The sequence below is a fragment of the Macrobrachium nipponense genome, chromosome 12 (genome assembly GCF_015104395.2).
Source record: "Macrobrachium nipponense isolate FS-2020 chromosome 12, ASM1510439v2, whole genome shotgun sequence".
NCBI classification, from domain to species: domain Eukaryota; kingdom Metazoa; phylum Arthropoda; class Malacostraca; order Decapoda; family Palaemonidae; genus Macrobrachium; species Macrobrachium nipponense.
This window is the reverse complement of record NC_087205.1, coordinates 21,599,262-21,616,761: the sequence shown is the minus strand read 5'-3', so window position 1 is coordinate 21,616,761 and position 17,500 is coordinate 21,599,262. Positions and strand designations below refer to the sequence as shown.

Below are 17,500 nucleotides of genomic sequence, written 5' to 3'. Positions count from 1 at the left end.
AGGTTTTATATAGTCTAAAAAACTGTTTTCTTCTGCTTAAATCTCTCTCTCTCTCTCTCTATCTCTCTCTCTCTCTCTCTCTCTCTGATTTTTCCTCCCTCTATTTATACATATCATTCATTAACATTTTTTCTGTGATCCTTTATTAACATTTTTGTGATCCTTTATTAACATTTTTGTGTGATTCTGTATCGATTTTATGCTTCTTTCGTCTTCATTCTATGAATATCTCTTATTCTCTTTACGCTTTTCTCCTCATCTCTTGAATCTTCATCCCTTAAGTCATCAGTTGAAGTGATTCCACCTTTATCTCTGTAATAATTTTCTTCGTACCTCCCTTTATCTTTCTACGCCCTTCTTCATTACTTCCCTCTCTCTCATAGTTATCATTCTTCCTCTGGTTTAAGATTCTCACGCGGTCATCCCTAAAGCTATTCCCTTAATCATTTCTTTATATTTTCTTTTCTCTTTTCCCCTTAGTGACGAGCTAAAGAACACCTGACTAACATTTTAAAAGCAAAAGCAAGGGAAACTATCGTGGTCACCCGTCCAGTCGCTTACCAAACTCCAAACTTTCATCACTTCACCGACCGCTACAGGAAGATTAAGCAGCGCAGCGAGCGCATCCTAATGACTCATAACCAAATGATAAATGTATGGAAAATTTATGGGCAGAGCGCCTGAACTTTCGTTTCTTCCCTATAAATGGGCAAAACCAATCAAAACTTAGCTTTTGAAATCCACAGCACACAACCCCTCCCCAATCGCCTCCCCTTTCTTCCCTTCCCGACCTCATCCCCAGCCCTCACCCCCTACCCCAAATCCCTTACCCCCATCCCCCTTTTTACATTTGATGATGAAAATGATGGGAGTTCATGATGGAAGGATGATGTGTTTGAGGATATGGAAAGCTGGGGGAAGATACTGATCTCCCAAAGTGAGGAAGGTAAATTCTATATTCGATTCTTTCCCAGCAAGCTTTCTGTGTTATAACCCTGTCTTCGGGTTCTCTCTCTCTCTCTCTCTCTCTCTCTCTCTCTCTCTCTCTCTCTCTAACTTGTGGATACTTTGAATTTCGTTATTAACACTTATCTGTCTTTTGACATTATAAGTAGGTTAATGTTTTAGCTTGTTATTAATGCACAACAGGCTCGTTTCCAGCTACCGCTTATCACCCTTAAAATGTAAGTGTTGTCATGGTTAGATTAATCTCTGATTTCATTAGCCAAAGTTTGCGGTCAAATTTACACAATCACTTGTCGCACTGACAATAACTTGATATTCATCTAAATCAATAAAACAAAACTTACCATTCTTTCCATAATTCTCTATATTTGAGTTGATTTTAAGATTTATTAACAACAGAAAAGAAGAAATAATTCCTTTATGGTACATTTGTTTATATATATATATATATATATATATATATATATATATATGTATATATACATATACATATATATATATACATATATATATAGAAGTATATATATATATATATATATATATATATACATATATACATATATATATATATACATATATACATATATATATATATATATATATATATATATATATATATATATATATATATATATATATATTCAGCATTTTATGTGTAATACCGATGAAAGGGACATTACCATGCAATTCATAGAAAAACAAAAATTTTTAAAAGCGTTTTCCTGAAATGAGGTATAACTATCTATGTCTGTCTATCTATTTATCTATCTATCTATCTATATTCCATGTATAATATTGATGAAAAAGACATGCATATCCAAATCATAGGGAAACAAGACAATTAAAAGATATTCTTATGACAATTATGGCTTAAAAAAAAAAAGCAAGCGAAAACCAAAAGGCTCCTCTTTAGCTACGAGACACAAACATTAATAATTATTTCCAGCTGATAACTTTCTCCGGCGCTCGGAATACAATCCGAGGTCAGTACAACAACCGCCCGCCCCCCGCCCCGAACCCACCCCGGGTACAGTCCCCAAACATTTGGGGGAAGCCAGCTATACACCAAACCAATAAAAGAGAAATTAGTGGCCTGACGGGCAATGTCAGCACCGACATTTTTGAATTGATTGAGGGTTCAACCAGTTCACCATAAAAGAGGTGACGTCTAGAATGTGTGTGTGTGTGTGTGTGTGTGCCGAGGAATGAAGGAGAAGGGTAGGTGTAAGGAGGAGAGAAGGAAGTGGGAGAAATGGGTGAGGAAGGTAGATAGGGGTAGAGAAGAGTAATGAAGGGAATGATTATAAAAGATAAAGAAGGGAAAGAAGTGTAGGGAATGTAGTAGAAATGAAGGGTAGACAAAACTTGTGTAGGATGAAGGTGAGAGAGTTGAGAAGAAAGGTAGCACGGAGAAGAAAGGCATTGCTTAATATGCAGAACGCTTCTGATCTGTCACGCCAGTGATATTAAATTTACTAAAAGAGAGAGAGAGAGAGAGAGAGAGAGAGATGGTACTCATGTCACCGAGATATAAGACGATTCAGGAACAGAATATTGATTAACCAATATTGACACTTGTTTTCTTAAACGAATCTGAAAAGAAACGTTGCAAAAATGGTTTAAAATAATTCTTATTGCTACTTCTAGTTAAATCACAATGAAACGCAACTGAAAACCTCTGTTCCTCTCAAATGGACTATAAGTTTATGCTGCTTTGATGGAGATAGAAAACTTAATCTCATAATTTCAAAGTATATATATATATATATATATATATATATATATATATATATATATATATATATATATATATAAGCAAGAGCTGACTGAGTCGAGCAAGAAAAAGAATCCCAGGCATTTTTTCCTTTATTTGCTTTTTACGAGGTACCCTACTGGTCTGTGGCCTCGTTCCTCCAGGAGAACGCTTGAGCTATAGTAGATTCACATCAACCGTGCATTTGACGTCAAGGCCAGTCCCTTACGCTAATAACAGGCCTGGACACTCTCTGTCTCTCTCGAGAGTTCACATAGGCAGGATGTATGTTCCACCTCTCCTGAAAGACGTATCCCTCCGGAGAGGTGGAACATGATACCTACCCATGTGAATTCTCGAAGGAGACTGAGAGTTTTCAGGCCTGTGATTGGCTTATCAGCAGCCAATCAAGAGCGTCGTAAGGGACTGGCCTAGACATTAGATGCACGGGTGATGTGAATCTACTATAGTAGTGCTTATTGTCGATTCCATATTGGATTTTATGAATGCTTGGCAGTGCCACTGGTCAGGTGTTTTTCAACCTGATACGATTCCTTGTCGAGACAGATTTTTTTTCTTAATCTTTGTAATTGTTTTCTTCTTCATTCATTCCTCTAAGATACCTTTCTTATAGTTTTTAGATATGAACTTATTTTTTCAGGGAATTATAATTCGTTATATTATGTTCACAATATTATCAGTCATAATACGTGTAAATCAAAATATCCTTATTTTGACGTGAAACAACTTCACCCCAAACATCGGGCAAAAAATCTTTTCAATTTTGAATCCTCTGTCTCAAACTTTTTCTCTGTCACTGTCATGTATTCTATTAGATACCCCTCCATTTGAAAGGCTTCAGAAAAAGTTATATTTTAGATTCTCTCTCTCTGTCTCTCTCTCTCTACACACACAGACACACAGACACACACACACACACATATATATATATATATATATATATATATATATATATATATATATATATATATATATATATATATATATATATATATAAAAGTGAATGCTTGTAAGACTGTATGACTGTATATGTGTATATTTGTGCTCTTCAGAAATCCGAACTGCTTGAGCGATCTAGAAAAAGTTTGGCACATGCCATCATCTGGCCCAACTTAGATGAGAAGGTACTGCGTTTCAAACTCCTGCCCCCGCCCTGTCCCCTTCCCCCATATTTGCATATTTACTCATTCTTCCTGTTGTATCCTTGGTAGTTTCTACGCTTGATAGATAATGATCTTTTGTCGTTTTTCAGCTGCAATATCATTTAACAAATAACTGACATTTCCAGTGTTTAGTATTTGAAAAGTGATGAAAGTGTGGTTGAATTTGTTTTAAAATTGGTGCTAATGCTTCAACACTGGCTTTCCATTATTCCTTCTATAATTTATTTACCTTAAAGAGAAGAATTGTAAACAATTGGAAGAAGGGCAATGGTCACAGCTCAGCTTGAAAGTCATTCCGTTTTCTCAAACCCTCCATAAATAGAGGTGGCTTTACAACGTAATGCGGTTCTCGTGGGAACTTTCCGCTTTATAGCTTTATTAGACTGCCTTCTTATACAGCTTGTGGAGTTACACAGTCTATTGATAATAACGGTCGAATGGAAACGAGAGAGAGAGAGAGAGAGAGAGAGAGAGAGAGAGAGAGAGAGAGAGAACTCACACATAACCTAAGATAATGTTTTCAGAAAGGTGACACAATAATGGCCAAAGGAGGGAGAGAGAAGCATGATACAATAACGATTGAATTAGAGAGAGAGAGAGAGAGAGAGAGAGAGAGAGAGAGAGAGAGAGAGAGAGGCTCATCCCATAACCTAGGATAATGTTTTCAGAAGGATGACACAATAATGGTCAAAGGAGAGAGAGAGAGAGAGAGAGAGAGAGAGAGAGAGAGAGAGAGAGAGAGAGAGGGTCATGTAAGGTAATTTTAGAACTGTCTTCCTACCTTTAAAAAGCGGGTCTATTCCTCCCTTTGTGGTAAAGCCCCATATTTAATTGATCTCCTCAGACTCAGACAGACAAGTGCCATAGGATGATCTCCCCATCAACATTTTAAAGTTTTTTTTAAATAATGTCTATGAAAGTTCCAGTGCATAGTTTTATCATTTTTCATTGAACTGGTTAATGTTTATATATATTATATATATATATATATATATATATAATATATATATATATATATATATATATATATATATATATGTGTGTGTGTGTGTGTGTGTGTGTGTGTGTGTGTGTGTGTGTGTGTGTGTATGATATATATCAATGGCGATATTTTTTAGTAACTGATTTCTGAAGCTATAACTTTCTAATGCGTTTTCACTTGTGTCATGAGAAAGTTAAAGGGTCGTGGGTATGGGTATGTGCCCGACAAGAATTGATCATTCTAGACGGTATGCATCTGAAGGTGCCATAAATTGGAGAAATTGCTGGGACACGTTTTGTTGTAGCGTACCAATGAGTAACGGAATCTGCCTAGGTTATACGGTATCAGAGAGAGAGGAGAGAGAGAGAGAGAGAGAGAGAGAGAGAGAGAGAGAGAGAGAGAGAGAGAGAGAGAGAGTTAGATATTGGCTTTGTTGAGACCAAGATTAAATTATTATTATTATTATTATTATTATTATTATTATTATTATTATTATTATTATTATTCAGAAGCTGAAATCTATTCATATGGAACGAGTCCACGGGGACCATTGACTTGAAATTCAAGCTTCCAAAGAATATGGTGTTCATTAAGGCATAGTACGAGGAGGTAAAGGGAAATACGTAAAGAAGAGATACTACTTATCAAAAAATTAATGAATAAATTAACGATTACATCACAATTTATTAAAATGCAAGGAGCATAGTATTAGGGTAGTAATATATTGCACCTTCGCTTGAACTTCTGAAGTTCTATTCGTGCGAATTCCTATGGGAGGTTGATCCACAGCCCAAAGGTGTGGAGAATAAACGACCTCTGGAACTGGGAAGTTCGACAGCGAGGAGGCCCATTTATTGCATATTGGTGGTGCTGTTCAGCGAATCTGGTTGCTCTTGGCAGATAAAGGTAATTAGGGATCAATTGTGAATGTGAAAGATCTCTGTTGAAATACAGCTTATGAAAAAGTGACAAACAAGAGACCATCCGTCGATGGTCCAAGTCATAGCTACTACTAGAAGGAAACAGAAACCTACCACCACGAACCACTTTATCTAAAAGTGATAAATCTCTGGCTGAATGATACATCCATACCGGAGAACAGTATTCTAGCGAAGAGAGTACAAATGACCTAAAACAGGTTTCATTGATTTAATCACGGTCATAAATATATGAGGCCTTACTAACCGAACATTCGTGCTGCATTCGCTGAAACTTTCATTAGATGTTTCTCAAAAGTTAGATGCGAGTCAAAAGTTACTCTTAGAGTAGTTAAAGCTTCAGACTCATTCAGCAAAGTTTCATCCACCTGAAGGGGAGGGTTGGGTGGGAAATCTGTACGAGATCTGCTAATAAATAGTGTTTTCGTTTTACTGGCGTTCAGCCTCATACTCCACCGACTACACCATTCCCTGATGCGGTCTGTGTCCCAATTAAGGCAAAGGGCAGCTTCATTTCTCAAAAGTGGAGGCTTTACTACACGCACAAGTGTTGCATCATCAGCATAAGAACAATCTTGTTTCCAGTCCAATTACCATGTCATCTGTATACACAAAAAATAACAGGAGACAAAGAACACTGCCCCATGGAACTCTGGACACAATAGGTCTTGTTTCACTAAAGAACCCGTCCACACCAACTCGCTGCTGCCTACCAGTAAGAATATCCTGAAGTAATCCTAAAACATATCCACCCACTCCAAGATTCTGACGTTTATAGTTAAGTGACTTGTGATTTACTAAATCGAAAACAGCACTAAAATCCATCTGAATTACTGTGCACTCAAAACCCTGATCAAGGTTTCCGTGCAAATGGTCAGTAAAGTCTAAAAAAGCATTGCAGGTACCTAGCTGCTTCTTATATGCATAGTGACTATCAGCTAGCATTCCGTTATATTCAAGATATATTTATATAGTGGCTTAAAAATACGTTTTTCGGCAACTTCTGATAGCATTGGGAGAACAGAGATTGGCCTGTAGTTGTTAAAGTCTTCAGAAATGCCACTCTTTGGAACAGCCACTGTATTACTAAGCTTGCGCTCATTTGCAAAGATACTGCGTTGACATAAAAATCTATAGAATCTACTAAACTTAGGAGACAACACACTAGAAATAAAAATGGAGAGGGGGGGCGGGGGGAGGGGGGGGGGGAGGCGGAAGAAACCATCAGGATCTTCACCACGCAGCTATCAAAGTTATCCAGAATATTTTTAACATCCCGGGAGTAAAATGCAAATTTTGTAAGAAGAGGTTCAGGATGACAAGTATCAGGTAGAGGGACATCCTCAGTTGATTGCTTAACTTAAAAAGCTTGATGAAGTAGTTCAGCCTTTTCCCTAGGGCCAGCACCCATCTACCATCATCTGTTAGTAGGGGTGGAATGGAAAACGAGCATGACCCAAAGATAGGTGATGCCAATTTGATCCACCACAGAAGAGGTTGAGTAATTTCTTCGAATTTCCTCTTTAAAGACTTATTGTAATTTCTCTCGGCTTTATGGTAAGTACTATTGATAGCCTGGCAAAACTCATCTAAAAGGGGTGGTTTTTTCATTTGAACGATCTCGTCTCCAGGCGTTGAATTTGGTCATTTGTTCAAAATTTTATGTCCTTTCTGGGGACATATCTAAAATAGTCATAAGAATTTCATTTCGCAATTGGCTCTGGATTTCAACCAGGGAATTTTTCCAATAGTGGAATTAGGAATGTACTGATTGACAGAAATGTCAATCTCAATGGCGCAATGATCAGAAGTGCCTATATATATTCACAGACCTTGGACTTCACAACAGCTGGAACATCTGTGAATATGAGGTCTATTCTATTACCAGAAATGTGTGTGGGTTCCTCAATTACCTGGACAAAATCGCAGGATACACAACACTCAAGAGCAGACCGGCCATGTTGATCTGTGGAATTTGAATTTAGCTGCTCACTGAGCTTTGCATTACATTCTCCGCAAATAACGAATGAGGCTTTAGAATCCTATGACTGAGCCATGCTAATCCTCTCCAAAAGACAGTCATATATAGAATCGTCGATATTTGGATTACGGTAAACAGCAAATACATAAACATGTAGAACTTACTGAAAATTTCAAAACAAAGAACTTCATGGCAATTACACACCAAATTTTTCTAACGATAGGTAGGTCGTCCGGACTTCAGTATAAAGCATTACCTTGCGCGTGTGCGATTAATGAACTGCTGTGTGTGACACACAGAAAAGAATATATAATTCTGGATAATGATGATGATAATAATAAGAAAAAGAGAAGCATCATTCTGACTAATAATAATAATAATAATAATAATAATAATAATAATAATAATAATAATAATAATAAGAAGAAGAAGAAGAAGAAGAAGAAGAAGAAGAAGAAGAAATATTAAAATTATCAGTGATGTTACAGTTAAAATATATATATTAAAAATTTGTAGACCTTTTGAAATACTGACCATCTCTTTTAAATATCAGTAAATCTTGATATCTATACCACTGTTCACGCTACTACGAAGAATAATATTAATATTATTTTGTTTAAAAACAACAAAACAACCCTCATAAAAAAGTAACCCACCTCCTAAACTCGGCTGGTTTCGGTTTGGTTCCTGATAAAGCATTAGCGACGCTGGTTCGAGCGAATATTTGAACATGTGTTTTCTCAGCTCGTATCTCCTTGTATAAATAAAGGATGTTTTTTTCAATTAGCATGATTCTCCAATTCCTGAGTTACGACCCCCGGATTATTGAGGTCTCGGGTTTCCGAGACCTTCTCCTAAAAGAAACTCTGGTCTGCGTTGATGGAGATCTGGCGAGAGACACCAGGCACCTCGTCAAAGCATGAAATGGAGATGTTCTGTCTTCAGCTCCGGAGCAGATTCGACTCCGAGGAAATATTCCTGACGCGTCCTCATAGACACCTCGTCGTTGTATCGAGGTTGCCCAGTCTATACGTCTTTGTCGTTGAAGACGGCGGGAGGCCAGTTTTCAATGGAATGCCTATGCAAGAGCCTGGGCAAATATGGAGCACTGCGACCTCGCGTCCGTGTTGCTTATGCCCCTCTAACCGCGCTTAGAAAATACCGAGCGACGACGTTGCATATGGCCGGATCCCTCTGAATGAAGAATGAGGCTTTGCAGTGCTTGGGACCTCTTCTGAGGACCATTATTTTTAGTGGTGATGTCATGGATTCTGAACCACTTCTAGAAACGGTTTTAAAAAACTAGAACGTCTTGTATTGTTTTTGGTCTGGCAATCCTTTGCTAGAAGTCCTAGACTACATTATCGTACTTGCCAAACCTACAATTAAGTCTGGAGTAGGTGAATTTTCTGGTTCTTACGCAAAATAGACTACGCTAACTTTATTATAATATACCTCAGTTTATTTAAACTGATACAACTTGTATTTTGTTGGCGCAGCATTAACAACTTCCAAACGCATCCTTCATCATTTTAACTAAAACTAAAGGTACTGTTAATTTAGTATGACAGTCATTCTGTTAGTCCAAATTGATCCTCTTATACATTCAGTGATCGTAACTAGCAACCTACCTCAACATTAAATTAAATGTTCTTTTCTCATAAATCATACGTTCAATTAAGTTAATTTCCATGATAAAACTGCAAAAGTAAACGAACAAATAAAGACAAAATAATACTATTTCACATAAGATATCAGTTTAGACATTATATATTTTGCAACATAAATATCTTGGGCTTGATAAATAAATAAATAAATAAATAAATAAATAAATAAATAAATAAATAAATAAATAAATAAATAAATAAATAAATAAATAAATAAATAAATAAATAAATAGATAAATAAATAAGCAGCATAGTTTGAATGGGCGGGATTCCTAAAGATTATAAGAGTATAAGGTCGCATCATCAGTGCAATTAGTACCACTGTACATGACTTATCAGAGAGTGAAGTTACAAGACTCACCACTATGGGTTCCTTTTACATTTGGCAGCCGTTATTCATTTAATAGGGACTTTGCTAAGCCTTCTTCAGGCGAGAGTTTTACTAATCAATAGGAATCTTAGAATGCTGATTGCTTGTTTCTGATTGGACATTGACATTACTGGGATATTCCATTGATGAGAATCGAGTATCTTTTCTTAAAGTATTTAATTACCTTTATTGATGTGTATATAACCGTTAAATAATATTCACTTCGCAATCTCTGTCGTCTATGTTTTCTGTCACTATATAAGTTAGATACTCGATTGATTGGTGTTCAGGGAAATAGTTATTCATCCCGCCCTCTTTATTATTTCTTTATTGTCTATAGTTGTCTCACTCTGAGTTGTTACTATATAACCAATTCTCCCAAATTTTCGGCTGCGCCTTACCCCCAGTAATTTAGCCTGGACCATTCATGGACTTGATTTTTCTTGCTCGAGAACACATGCACGAACTTTTTCGTTCCCTCTTTTATGTAAAGAGAGTATGTCTGCGTGCATTATTGTGTGAGAAGCGTTCTGGTACAGTTCGTTACAATACGACAACAGAGAACACCTCCGATCTGGGTATGTTGTTACATATCCCGGTCTCGTCTTGGCCGAGAGGTGGTTTTTACATAAAAGGAAAACGAGACGAGGGAAAGAAAATACGCGAAGAGCAGATTTCATATGTTGAGTAATGAATACCCACACGGCTTTAGATGGTGCATAGCAGTGTGACATGGGCGGGCATGATACGAGTAGCAGTGGGTCACATGGAGGCCAGATAGCCAATGGAGTGATGGAGTGGTATGAAGAGAGCAATAGTACAAGGTATGGCACTCACAAAGATTCATGATGAAAAGGAAAGTGCAAAAATAAAAATGTATGTTGTTATGATGTTGATCATATAACAATTCTGATACCATAAAGTAAGGGTAATAGTAGTTATAACAATAGTATTTTAGATTCAGTCGGTAATGTAAATTTTAGCAAAGTATTTGATTTTTTTTTTTATAATAATACTATATTTTCCCTTAAAGTCCTCTCCCAAGGGTAATTTTATGTCCGTGCAGTATTTGACCAAGTCAAACAAAAGGATTGTTTTGATAGCAACAGATTTCATGTACAAAAAGATATACTTGATGAATCGTCCTCCAAGACACTAGTTTAATTAATTAAAATTTATACGGAAAGAATTTCTTTTAATGACACTTTAATAAAAGCAATCTACGGTCATCAGACTATTTGTACTATTTCATCTTCTTTGAGTGTCACTGTCGCAACCACTGCAACAGATCGGATAATAAGATCAAACTTTTGGGTTCATATTATTTACATAGAAATGTACTACTTATTTTCATTTGTAACAAATGAAAATTATGTATGATAATTATTTAAATGAAGAAACATTATAGCGAACAAAAGTATCTATAAATCCACAACTTGAAAAAGTGTGAAGTATTGTACCCCCAAAAATAAATACACCTTCAGCCTACAAAGACTTTTACCGTCAATGAGAAACAGCACTCCGCCAAACAGGAGGTAAAAAAAAAAAAAAAAAAAAAAAGAGGCAAACAAAACAGCACTTCAGAAGTCGCACGAAGTTAGTGCGAGTCCGAAGAATGGGACTGTGAGGTTGCCATTCACCCTTGGACAATGGTGGTTGTTTGAAGAACTGCAGAAGTAGTTTATTTTTTTTTGTATACCCCATCACTCCTCCTTTATTTCGTTTCTTCTTCTTCTTCTTCTTCTTCTTCTTCTTCTTCTTCTCCGCCGTCTCCAGGGGATAAAAAGGTGGCTATAGCCGAGGGGCAAACACTGTTCAGAGGGTTTTGATTATGATATTCTTCCTTGAGTGTTTTGTAATGTTTCGTCATTACTAATATTGGATTTTCTTTTCTCCAAGGCGTGTGATTGCTTTCGTTCTATTAGCGTTAATCGTGTTATTGCTGTTCATGTACGTAATACTATTAAATTTCTCTATTTTAATTACTATTATTATTATTTAAGCCATTTTTCTAAGAGATTTTGTATATATTTTTTTACTTAGTTGCCAGCGTTACCCATGCTTGCTCAAAGCGAGGCATGAGAGAGAGAGAGAGAGAGAGAGAGAGAGAGAGAGAGAGAGAGAGAGAGAGAGAATGCGCCGTAAAAACACTAAACAATAAGAAAACAAAGTTAATAGAAATGAGCATAACAAGAGAAAGTGAAAGAAAGCTAGTGGGTTAAAGCATTAACATTGTAAAAAGCAAAGGAAGAAAGAAGGAAAGAGAGAAAGAAAGACAGAGATCCAGGTACCGGGAAAGAGAAAATGTAACCCCGTTGATTATGAGGAGAGATTGGGCTCTATCATTGCCTGGCGAGACTCATTAATGAGGTTAAGATATGAAGGAGGCTCTCCTACCTGTCCCCATTCCTCCCTCCCTCCATCCCACTTCGGACACCCTCTGCAGAACCCCCCCTCCCCATGGATCCCAATCATCCAGTCATCTCACCCCTCGCCCCCTCCCATCCCCCCCCCCCACCCAACCAAACACAACCACGATGCACAGCCGCCTCTCCCCAGAGGTTATCAAGCATACTATTAATTTCATTTTTCACTTACACATTTGATTCCGAAGTTAGCCCCTCAGCTACGTTAATTAACTTTCAACTTTTGGACGCTGAAATGTCTCCTCTAATGCTTGGGAGAGCCCGGATGTTTTTCATTATAATTTAAGCTTTTTGTCGTCTCCGTCGGGAAAATTAATCTACAGTCGATTGCCGTCTCCTGTTTTGCCATTCGACTTGTGATACTTGTTACTTATGATCAAATAATTTCTGCAGCTTTTTTATATTTCTTTTTTTATTCTGCACTGCAAATGGAATGAACGAGAGAGAGACATAATTCTCTTTAGTTCGCAGCAAATAGAATAAGGTATTTTTTAATGCTCATTTTTCATCAGTTCACTGTATCTCTCCGTTGACAAGCTTTTTCAGTAAAAATCATATTTCGACCTGAACGCTTCCGTTTCCTTTATTAGTGAGTAGAATTGAAGGCTGCAAAATTTAGCCTCTTGGCTTCTGACATGAAGTGAGTTGACATGACAGACATTTCTACAGTGATTCCTGGTGAGCTGGGTCAAGGGATTTAAAATTATTAAAAATACAACTTTCTTTTCTTTTTTTGCATAACAATTCGCATTGAGGCACTTTTTTTCTTTTTTTATAATTAGAAATAGCTCCAACGACTTTTCCCTTCGCGTCTCCAAGAAACCGACTAAGAAAGAGAAAATAATAAAATATATCTCCATAAGAAAAAAAGAAAGGAAAGTAGAGTAGACGGAATTCAGATTCAAAACGATAAATTCAAATCTCTACAAATACATATCTTTACATTTCTCTTTTATTACGAAGTGGCAGCGAATGAGACTGGGCCCATGTTAATACCGTATAGCAGAAAGTAGAAATATTAATCGCCGGTTAATTCCACCTTTCGTAATTAACTTCATATTTATGGAGGTTGTGGGGTCATTAATACATGTTTGAGAATCTCCAGCATCCAGGTTTCGGGTTACTCGGAGCTGCAAGTCATTTGATTTGACGGGCAAAAACGAAAGCAGAAGAAGGAAGAAAATGAAAATGTCTTGCGCCAGAGAGAGAGAGAGAGAGAGAGAGAGAGAGAGAGAGAGAGAGAGAGAGAGAGAGAGTACTGGTTAGTTTTTAACATCGACAGAAAAGAGAAAAGGCAAAAAAAAAGTCAGTAAAAGAAGACTAATTCGTTTGGAATCCGAAAATAAAAGAGTGAGAATGGAAATGCATTAAATTGAGAGAGAGAGAGAGAGAGAGAGAGAGAGAGAGTTACAGATTACTATGAAATTTTCGTTTGTTTTATTCATTCGTAGCGGGAGTCGAAGAGACTCCGTAAAGTTGGCTTTTCTGCTGAGTCATCACCTGCTGAAAAATATTTAGTTTAATCGTCTTATTGTTTTCTCGCGCGAATAAACTTGATAGAAATGCCTCCGTGGACGTAACAGATTCGTACTTCACTCGTATATTACTATAGTTATGGTTTTGTTCCCTTCGGTTTTAATGAAGTAAAGAACAGCTTGTGTTGGGTTTGTGTTGCGTCTGGATATATATGTATATATGATATGTATATATATATATATATCTATATATATATAATATATATATATATCATACATACATATATATATATCATAATATATATATATATATATATATATATATATATATATATATATATATATATATATATATATGCATACACGTGCATATTAGAAAAATTAACCCCAGATAGCAGAAACAGAGAGAGAGAAGAGAGAGAGAGAGAGAGAGAGAGAGAGAGAGAGAGAGAGAGAGTATTCAACAGCTAACAACTAATGAATCCAAGATAACATTTTAGACTTTATCGGCAAAATAATGACCACTTGTCCTCAGTATGGTTCGTTAAACATAGATAATCGCTCTCTCTCTCTCTCTCTCTCTCTCTCTCTCTCTCTCTCTCTCTCTCTCTGAGTCCCATTTCTTAGGGTTTCTCCTTTGTTCCTTCTTTTCTTATATATGCCACATTTGAGGAATCGTATCGAGATGAAAATATTTACTTTATAGCCCTCATCTTTCGTCTTTCTACCTGTTGATTTTTTCACTTAACATTTTGTAATCATCGAAGTCTCTTATGATTGCAGTTTTCAAGTTTAATAAGGAAAATATTTTTTTCACTGAAGTACAGTTTATATGAATGATTCGTATCAGTTTATTTTCAACATTCCAACGAAACCAATGATAAACTTCTCCAATATCAGAGATTTTCGCTTTGCCCTTCCTTTATGGGAACAGTTAGTCCCACTTACATACTCTATGGCTCACGGGGCCTCATTGTGACCCTTCTTCTCAAATCAGACACATTTGCCGCAAGTTTATAAGTAATGGTTTTTGGGATGAGGTGGCGAGCTAATCAATCAAACTCGGCCAAATAGTTAGGGAAGTTCATTGTTTTCACTTTAAGACTTATGTTAGACATTAAGGGGCAGTTAGTTGCCACACTGTTTAGGGAGACAACTTTTCCGGTTAAGATGCTCTCTCTCTCTCTCTCTCTCTCTCTCTCTCTCTCTCTCTCTCTCTCTCTCTCTCTCGTTCTGCGTCGCTTACTGTGGAAAGCCAACTTGGTCTTGAAAATACGTTTTGCAAAATCGTTCTCCATGCCACTCAGGTTTCAGGTAACTTTGTGAACGGGCAAAAATACCCATTAAATGACATGTAATCAAATCATTGTTCAATGAGTCTTAACAGTATGTTTTTAAATACGTATACCTCTTGAACCAAGCTGAAGAATACTTCAAGAAAGTACAAATCCATGCTTCAGAAAGAGACAGACAGGCAGACAGACAGAGGGTACAGACCCTTGTGTATCACGTGTATTATAATAAGAATATAATTTTGAAGTTTCGAACAAATGTTTTCGGTTCGAAATAATTTCCAAAGGGCCGTAATCAGGTGGATATAAATATATGTATATATATATGTATGTATGTATAGAATATATATATATATATATATATATATATATATATATATATATATATATATGTATAAATATATATATGTATATGTATGTATATAGAATATATATATATATATATATATATATATATATATATATATATATAGTATATATACAGAATGAGAGAGAGACCCGTCATTGCTACTTACATCAGTGTTCTTCCTATTCTCTCTCTCACTCTCTTCTCTCTACTCCTCTTCTCTCTTCTCTCTCCTCTCTCTCTCTCTATATATATATATATATAATTATATATATATATATATATATATAATATATATATGTAGTGTGTGTGTGTGTGTTTATAAAGACACGGGGAGAGAGAGAGAGAGAGAGAGAGAGAGAGAGAGAGAGAGAGAGAGAGAGAACCGGCATTGCCACTTGCATCACCCTTCCTAAGTTAGGTCGCGTCGTGTGTCAGGAAACCTTAAATCACGACTGTTGTCAGTTAAGAGAACCCACTGACGCAAATAACTCTTAATGAACGAGCAACAATTTGTCAGGTGTGATCGGCTAAATTGGGAGGTGTTGCTACCTACCTGAGTTCTACTACTAGTTTTCAGCTGAGAAAATGATAGGAGGATGATAGTTTTATTTAGCATTTTCTGCGACTTACATACATTCTCCTTTTAGAATGGTTATTATTCAATTTATTCAAAAGATTTTCATTTATTCAATGAACAGGCCACACGCACACATACACATATCAAAATATTCGTAAATAAACTCGTACTGTGCTGCAATGAAAGCCCAGGTTTTTATTCCTTCATTGGCATATTTACATTCATATATATATATATATATATATATGTACTATATATATATATATATAATATATTACCCCTATAATCTATATAATATGCAAATATTTATAGATAGGCGTGTGATAACTTACATTGACATGTTTAATTATTTTCATTCGATATTCGAGTTATGGTGGAGTAACTGACGTAATTCTTTTCTACTTTCAGGCGGAATTGTCTCTTCAGGGAGATGACTTCACTCGTCAAATCTGGCACATGTATGCCACCTTCGAAGAATTTATAGACCACCAGCAAACGTCAGGGGAAGCCAGTCCGGCCTCCCGTCCCTCACCAGGACCGAGTAGCAACGAGGCTCCCCCGCCCCCAGCTCCCGCAGGGGGACTGGGTGCAAGCTCACCCCGGGATGTGATGACCAGCAGTCATCCAGGTTCGCTCGCCTCTCATTCCTCCAGTGCCAACTCCAATCGTCCCGGCATGGCTGACGTGGCACTGCCACCGGGGACCACGATGACCTCCGTTCGCTCCTCACGCTCAATCTCGCCCCCGACTGCCAGCGACGACATAGCTTTGGCCTCACCCAGGAGGCGGAGGCGGCCCAGAAGGTTGCGGCGATCAGTCGACAATCCCCTGTTGGACACAATCAGTGCCATAGGAGACGCGGACAGCGACGAAGGCGAGCTCCTTCCTCCGGCACCTCCGCCCTCCGCATCGTCATGCTGGGGGCCGCGGCTGCACCCAGAAGCAGACGTCGTGGGTTACGCAGGCAGCAACAGCGTCGACAGTGGTTACAAGAGTGCCTGTCCCACGCCTGAATTACCTGATCCAGCTGCCTACCTTGAACATCGGTTAGAGAAACGTGGCTCTTTGGCATCCCTGGCCTCTACAGGGTCATCCTCCGGGAGTGGCAGCGCATCCAAGCCTCGGATTGCCATGGGGACTAGGGTTATGGCAAGGGTTCCAAGGTCTCCAAGTTCTGGAGGAAGCGCTCCATCTCCAGGTCTGTCTCGGAGGCCTGGTTCAGATGGTTCTTACTACGAATTAGACCAATTAGCTGGCCTTAGAGGGGGTTTGTTAGGTTCTCCGCCCCCTCACACTACCCCTGCTGAAGTACGAAACCCTGGATTTACGCGTTACTCACCAAGGGGGTCTCCCGCCCCGCAAAGAACGAACTCTCCCAGTGGTGCTACCCCAAGAGACACGCACGTGTCCCGGCGAGCGGCTTCACCAGCATCACCTGAGCGACGACCTCGCAGTGCATCTACAGGTTCCAGATGCTCCCCTGGGACGAGAGGACGTCGCCCACCTGGTGGTCTGCGAGCAGGCTCTCCTCTGTTAGCGT

General features: G+C 37.8%; 1 protein-coding gene across 2 annotated transcripts in view; it reads left to right on the top strand.

The window, feature by feature from the left end:
- Window positions 1-17,500, top strand: part of LOC135224406 (serine/threonine-protein kinase Warts-like) — a 366,054-nt gene that overhangs the window by 287,259 nt on the left and 61,295 nt on the right. For both annotated transcript variants that reach the window (XM_064263376.1, XM_064263377.1), the window contains exon 2: window positions 16,369-17,500. This exon is cut by the window's right edge and continues 342 nt beyond it. In XM_064263376.1, the coding sequence (XP_064119446.1) occupies window positions 16,369-17,500 (1,132 nt within the window). The remainder of the gene's footprint in view (window positions 1-16,368) is intronic.